Source organism: Babylonia areolata, chromosome 19 (genome assembly GCF_041734735.1).
Source record: "Babylonia areolata isolate BAREFJ2019XMU chromosome 19, ASM4173473v1, whole genome shotgun sequence".
Taxonomy (NCBI): domain Eukaryota; kingdom Metazoa; phylum Mollusca; class Gastropoda; order Neogastropoda; family Buccinidae; genus Babylonia; species Babylonia areolata.
The window spans coordinates 11,847,503-11,855,002 of record NC_134894.1 but is presented as its reverse complement, the minus strand read 5'-3'; the positions used below and the strand labels follow the sequence as shown (position 1 = coordinate 11,855,002).

Genomic DNA, 7,500 nt, shown 5'->3' with positions numbered 1-7,500 from the left:
CCTGTGCCACAGCATTTAAAAAGCACGGAGTCATTTCCACAACAGACTGCCTACCTGAGCAGAGCCGACTGACATCTGCCTGCATGCGTTCATCATTCGTTTCCTGTGTAATTCAGCCAGGCTTCACTGACGTGCGCGCGAACACACACACACACACACACACACACACACACACACACACACACACACACACACACTTCAAACTGCATTTCCTAAGTGTCAGTTCATTTTATGCCTGTGTTCTACCTCGCCTAAAACATGCTAATAATCTTTTACGTTTTGCTCACACAGTTCCACCATTTTTCGACATACGTAGACAAACTTTTCCGATATCCAAACATATCACTTCATCTATTCCAGTCGTATTTTCATCGGTGCCGAATGAGAGTTAAAAAAAATTCAAATTAATATCAGATGCATTTTTTTTTTCTTTTTTCTAACCTTACACCCCTTTCTTCTTTCGTTTTAATAATCAGTCTTCTTTTCTGCACCGCTGTCACGAGGAAGGAAAAGTGATGCTTGTAATCTGCGATGGACATCTTCTTCTGCGATATTGTCGAAGGGGAAAACTTGATTTTTTTTTTTTTTTTTTTTTTTTCGTTTTGAAATATCAGGGCGTCCTTTCTTTTCTTTTTTTCTTTTTCAATCATTTCTATGAAAATATATCATGTTCGTGATGTTCATTTCGCTCAAAACGTGATGAGCTGTTGTGAAGAGAATCCATATATTGTATTAATTTTCTGTTGAAACAGGTTTTATTATTAGCCATCGCATTTTTTTTTTTTTACTTGCTGTCGATAACCAATTTGATCATGGCCGAAAAAAAAATGTATGGAATTTGAAGAGGGAGAGAGAGAGAGGGTGGGGGGAGGAGGGGATGGAGAGAGAAATATAGAGAGAGTGGAAAGGAGGGGGGTGGGTAAGCAAGGAAAAGGAGCACATACGCATCGAAAGAACTCGTTAGTTCATTACAGTCAACAGTCCCCCCCCTCCCCCTCCCCCCCGGTCCCCCTCCGCCCCCCTTCCCCGCGGCCCCCCGCTAAAATCTCTTTAACCCACAGGTGTGCGAGTACACGCACACACACACACACACTTGCAGACATACACAAACACATGCACACACGTGCGCGCGCATGCATGCACATATATATATATATATATATACACACACGCATATGCCCTCGCACATGCGTGTGCACACGCACACACACACACACACACACACACACACACACACACACACACACACACACACACACATACTGCAAAACAACAAACGAAAAAACACATGCACGCAGGGGCAACACACACACACACACACACACACACACACACACACACACACACACACACACACACACACACACACACAGAGCGACGGAGAGAGACACAGCGAGCGATGGCTAATAAGCGAGCGATGGCTAATAATTTGTTTGTGTGTGTGTGTGTGTGTGTGTGTGTGTGTGAGAGAGAGAGAGAGAGAGAGAGAGAGAGAGAGAGAGAGAGGACGTAAAACAATAATGATATCGAATAAGAAGGCGGTATTTTTCGCCGATTCCCAACGGTCATCACTGTAATGACGTATTGTCGAGTTCGCTCGCGGGAGCGAGAACACGTGCGGTTATGGTTCCTGTGGGGCTTGTCAAATTACCTCCCCTGTTCACTTCGTTTCTTCCCGTCTCGTTTGTTGGATAGGGAGGATGTGTGGATGGATGGATGGATGGATGGGTGGATGGATGGCCAGCGATTGTTTCTTTGCGTTCAACCATTTGAGAGCGGTGACTGTGTGCCTGTATCTCTGTGTTTGGGAATGCATGCGAGTTTGTGTGTGTGTGTGTGTGTGTGTGTGTGTGTGTGTGTGTGTGTGTGTGTGTGCGTGCGTGAATGTGTGTGTGTGTGTGTGTGTGTGTGTGTGTGTGAGTGTGTGTGTGCGCGCGCGCCCCTTAGATACTGGTTTGTGTTCTTATCTGCACTTTTATCTTCACTACACCGTCAGCTACGTAATCAAGTCCTAGCCAGTGAAATCATTGCCAGTTCTGCTTGAATGCAAATTGAAAAGAAAACTTTTCGCTTTGGCCGGACTGACAAACTCAGGTGATCTTTCCTTCTTTTTTTTCTTATCTCATCAGAACACTTAATTTCTGCACAGATTCCAGCACTTGTGGGCACGTGCGTAGGTTAGGAGGTATCTGTACCTGTCTTTTCGTCTCCCTTGTTTATATCATTATTATTATTATTATTATTATTATTACTATTATCATTATTATTATTATTGTTGTTGTTGTTGTGGTCGTCGTCGTCGTCGTCGTCGTCGTTGTCGTCATCATCATCTCTTTTTTTTTTATAGTAGTAGTAGTAGTAGTAGTGGCAGCAGCAGTAGTGGCAGTATCATCATCATCATTAATTTCCCTATTGATTTTTATCATTGTGATTATTATTATGATTTTTTTTGTTACAATCTATTACTATCAATATTGTTAGTAGTAGTAGTAGTAGTAGTAGTATCGTTATTATTGTTATTGTCATTACATGCAACACATGATGGATCAGTCAGTCAATCCCCACACTTTGACACCTTAAAACTTGAAAACGAAAGGAGCATGTCTAACTCACTGGTTCTTCATTCTTTCTTTTATAACACGGGCGCGTCTCTCTGTGCGTTGCACATGTTTAACTCACTAGTGGCGCGTCTCTCTGTGTGTTACAGATGTTTAACTCACTAGTGGCGCGTCTCTTTGTGTGTTACAGATGTTTAACTCACTAGTGGCGCGTCTCTCTGTGTGTTACAGATGTTTAACTCACTAGTGGCGCGTCTCTCTGTGTGTTACAGATGTTTAACTCACTAGTGGCGCGTCTCTCTGTGTGTTACAGATGTTTAACTCACTAGTGGCGCGTCTCTCTGTGTGTTACAGATGTCTAACTCACTCGGGGCGTGTCTCTGTGTGTGTTACAGATGTTTAACTCACTCGGGGCGCGTCTCTGTGTGTGTTACAGATGTCTAACTCACTCGGGGCGTGTCTCTGTGTGTGTTACAGATGTTTAACTCACTCGGGGCGTGTCTCTGTGTGTGTTACAGATGTTAAACTCACTAGGGGCGTCTCTGTGTGTGTGTTACAGATGTTTAACTCACTCGGGGCGTGTCTCTGTGTGTGTTACAGATGTTTAACTCACTCGGGGCGTGTCTCTGTGTGTGTTACAGATGTTTAACTCACTCGGGGCGCGTCTCTCTGTGTGTGTTACAGATGTTTAACTCACTCGGGGCGCGTCTCTCTGTGTGTGTTACAGATGTCTAACTCACTCGGGGCGCGTCTCTGTGTGTGTTACAGATGTTTAACTCACTCGGGGCGCGTCTCTGTGTGCGTTACATATGTCTAACTAACTAGTTCTTCACTCTTTCTTTTAACTTGGGCGTGTCTGTGTGTTACAGCTGTCTAACTAACTAGTTCTTCACTCTTTCTGTTAACTTGGGCGTGTCTCTCTATGTGTGTTACAGGTGTTTAACTCACGAGTTCTTCACTCTTTCTGTTAACTTGGGCGCGTCTCTGTGTGTGTTACAGATGTTTAACTCACTCGGGGCGCGTCTCTCTGTGTGTTACAGATGTTTAACTCACTAGGGGCGCGTCTCTCTGTGTGTTACAGATGTTTAACTCACTAATTCTTCACTCTTTCTGTTAACTTGGGCGCGTCTCTCTGTGTGTTACAGATGTTTAACTCACTAATTCTTCACTCTTTCTGTCAACTTGGGCGTGTCTATGTGTTACAGCTGTCTAACTCACGAGTTCTTCACTCTTTCTGTTAACTTGGGCGTGTCTATGTGTTACAGATGTTTCACTCACTAGTTCTTCACTCTTTCTGTTAACTTGGGCGCGTCTGTGTGTTACAGATGTTTCACTCACTAATTCTTCACTCTTTCTGTTAACCTGGGCGTGTCTATGTGTTACAGATGTTTCACTCACTAATTCTTCACTCTTTCTGTTAACCTGGGCGTGTCTATGTGTTACAGATGTTTCACTCACTAATTCTTCACTCTTTCTGTTAACCTGGGCGTGTCTATGTGTTACAGATGTTTCACTCACTAATTCTTCACTCTTTCTGTTAACCTGGGCGTGTCTATGTGTTACAGATGTTTCACTCACTAATTCTTCACTCTTTCTGTTAACCTGGGCGTGTCTATGTGTTACAGATGTTTCACTCACTAATTCTTCACTCTTTCTGTTAACTCGGGCGCGTCTCTCTGTGTGTTACAGATGTTTAACTCACTCGGGGCGCGTCTCTGTGTGCGTTACATATGTCTAACTAACTAGTTTTTCACTCTTTCTTTTAACTTGGGTGCGTCTCAGTGTGTGTTACAGATGTGTAACTCACTCGGGGCGTGTCTCTCTGTGTGTTACAGATGTTTAACTCACTAGTCCTTCACTGTTAACTTGGGCGTGTCTCTCTGTGTGTTACAGATGTTTAACTCACTAGTTTTTCACTCTTTCTGTTAATTTGGGCGCGTCTGTCTATGTGTTACAGATGTTTAACTCACGAGTTCTTAACTCTTTCTGTTAACTTGGGCGCGTCTGTGTGTGTTACAGATGTTTAACTCACTAATTCTTCACTCTTTCTGTTAACCTGGGCGTGTCTATGTGTTACAGATGTTTAACTCACTAATTCTTCACTCTTTCTGTTAACCTGGGCGTGTCTATGTGTTACAGATGTCTAACTCACTAGTCCTTCACTGTTAACTCGGGCGCGCCTCTCTGTATGTTACAGATGTTTCACTCACGAGTTCTTAACTCTTTCTGTTAACTTGGGCGCGTCTCTCTGTGTGTTACAGATGTCTAACTCACCCGGGGCGCGTCTCTCTGTGTGTTACAGATGTTTAACTCACTAGTTCTTCTCTCTTTCTGTTAACTTGGGCGTGTCTATGTGTTACAGATGTCTAACTCACTAGTCCTTCACTGTTAACTCGGGCGCGTCTCTCTGTGTGTTACAGATGTTTAACTCACTAATTCTTCACTCTTTCTGTTAACCTGGGCGTGTCTATGTGTTACAGATGTTTAACTCACTCAGGGCGCGTCTGTGTGTGTGTTACGTATGTCTAACTAACTAGTTCTTCACTCTTTCTGTTAACTTGGGCGTGTCTGTGTGTTACAGCTGTCTAACTCACGAGTTCTTAACTCTTTCTGTTAACTTGGGCGTGTCTCTCTGTGTGTTACAGGTCCCAGCTCGCTCCAATCCTCCGACCTGTGCGCCGACGATGGAGCGGGCATCGAGTGTGGCGAGGGCCACGTGGTGCACGTGCAGCAGATGCTGTGCGGTGAAGGGCAGCACGAGTGCTCCCCGGCCGTGGTGGGCGAGGTGCGCGGATTGTGCCAGGGGCAGAGCTCGTGTGGGGGGCTGGGCCTGAGGGACATCTTCACCGCCCACTGCCACAACGTCCGGGAGCAGGCCCGCCACGTTGTCGTCCGCTTCAGCTGTGGTCCCAGTGAGTGACCTGGGTTGATGATGATTATGATAATATTAATGATGATGATGATGATGATAATAATAATGATGATGATGATAGTAATGATGATGATGACGGTGATGATAATAATAATAATGACGATGATGACGATGATGATAAACAGCAGCCGTAGCAAAGTGCAAAACGTCGCGGACTGACGGCTGTGAGGACGCGGGTTCGAATCCCAGCGGAGGTGGGTTTTTCGGTCTGAGGTCGGCTTCTACCTAGAGTTACGTGTGCTACGGGCTTAAATGGGAAGATTGGAATACACTGTCGAGTGTCACCCACTTCATGGATGCGTCTTTGAGTATGTTGCTCTTATTTGTATTTGTATTTCTTTTTATCACAACAGATTTCTCTGTGTGAAATTCGGGCTGCTCTCCCCAGGGAGAGCGCGTCGCCATACTACAGCGCCACCCATTTTTTTGTATTTTTTCCTGTGTGCAGTTTTATTTGTTTTTCCTATTGAAGTGGATTTTTCTACAGAATTTTGCCAGGAACAACCCTTTTGTTGCCGTGGGTTCTTTTACGTGCGCTAAGTGCATGCTGTACACGGGACCTCGGTTTATCGTCTCATCCGAATGACTAGCGTCCAGACCACCACTCAAGGTCTAGTGGAGGGGGAGAAAATTTCGGGGGCTGTGCCGTGATTCGAACCAGCGCGCTCAGATTCTCTCGCTTCCTAGGCGGACGCGTTACCTCTAGGCCATCACTCCACTTGAATTTCCTGACCAACACTGCAAGTGTGTTTTATCTCTCGGGCCTGGTTGACGCCGGGATATCATTTTCTTCGTGGAATAAGCTTCCTCTTTCCCTCCGCAGTTCGGTTTCTCTGTCACCCTTCAAATCTTCTCTTAAAATTACTCTTTTCACATCCTGATTGGCATCTCTGTTTCATTCCTCTCCAGTTTGTGTGTCCCTTCTGCGTGTGCGTCTGTTGTGTGCGTGATAAGAGAATGGCAAAATCGTGTTGGAAGTGGTGACTGTCCCTTGATGCCTGTGCTGTTTCGTCCCAGTATACTTGTCCTTTATGAATTTTTGTTTTTGTGAGTGCTTAGGGCTTTGGTAAGATTAAGCGCCATGAATGCCCATTATTATTATTATTATTATTATTACGACATGAAGCATAGAGGACAGTCTTGTCAGTTAGTCCCAAACCTGAATGGACCTCCATAGCAACATCGTCATTATCATCATCGTCATCGTCATATTCATTCTTCATCATCAATATAGGAAGAAAAAAAAAACCCAAATTATGTGGCTTTACATACCCTGCTCTCATACTGACGTAAGTTTCGATACCCCTCCACTTCCGCGCTTTGGGTGAGTTTTGTCAAGGTCTTCTGTGTCGGCGGATTCATCGGGGGGGACTGCCGTTGGAGGTACGTGATGGTGGTCTCCACTCTAGAGGAAACGCTCACTCACTCTGACTCCGCGACTAAGCCATTATTGTCGTCAGTAGGGTGCATAGTAAGTGGTGGCCGAAGTACGCTAAATCAGAACAGGCACTAACAAACACACTTGGGTAACAACACGAGGGCAAGACATGTCTCTCCACTGTAATCAAATTCTAGTCCATACACGACAACAGATGCCTCCAATGCTGTTCAGGTGGTGGTGGTGGTGGTGGTGGTGGTTGTTCTTGTTGCTTATAGTCTCGCTGTCCGCACAGTGTTTTTGGTGGTCATCGGCGGACAGCACTGTCATACAGAATGCACATGAAGGTGTTGGACTGTTCGTACTGTCTCATGTGTTTCCATTCCAACACCTCTGACTCCTCTTTACAAATATTTGCACTTCGGACCAGCACGCTACTCTCTCTCTCTCTCTCTCTCTCTCACACACACACACACACACACACACACACACACTCTCTCTCTCTCTCTCTCTCTCTCTCTCTGTCGTTCTCTCACTCTTTTTCTCTCACTCTCTCTCACTTTCTCTCTCTCACACACTCTCTCTCTTTCTCTCTTTCACTCTTTCTCTTTCTCTCTCACACACACACTCTC

The 7,500-nt window shown here is 45.0% G+C and overlaps 1 protein-coding gene across 1 annotated transcript in view; it reads left to right on the top strand.

Moving 5' to 3' along the window:
- Nucleotides 1–7,500, top strand: part of LOC143293450 (uncharacterized) — a 304,192-nt gene that overhangs the window by 178,247 nt on the left and 118,445 nt on the right. The window contains exon 2 of the mRNA XM_076604321.1: nt 5,204–5,470. Within this exon, the coding sequence (XP_076460436.1) occupies nt 5,204–5,470 (267 nt within the window). The remainder of the gene's footprint in view (nt 1–5,203; nt 5,471–7,500) is intronic.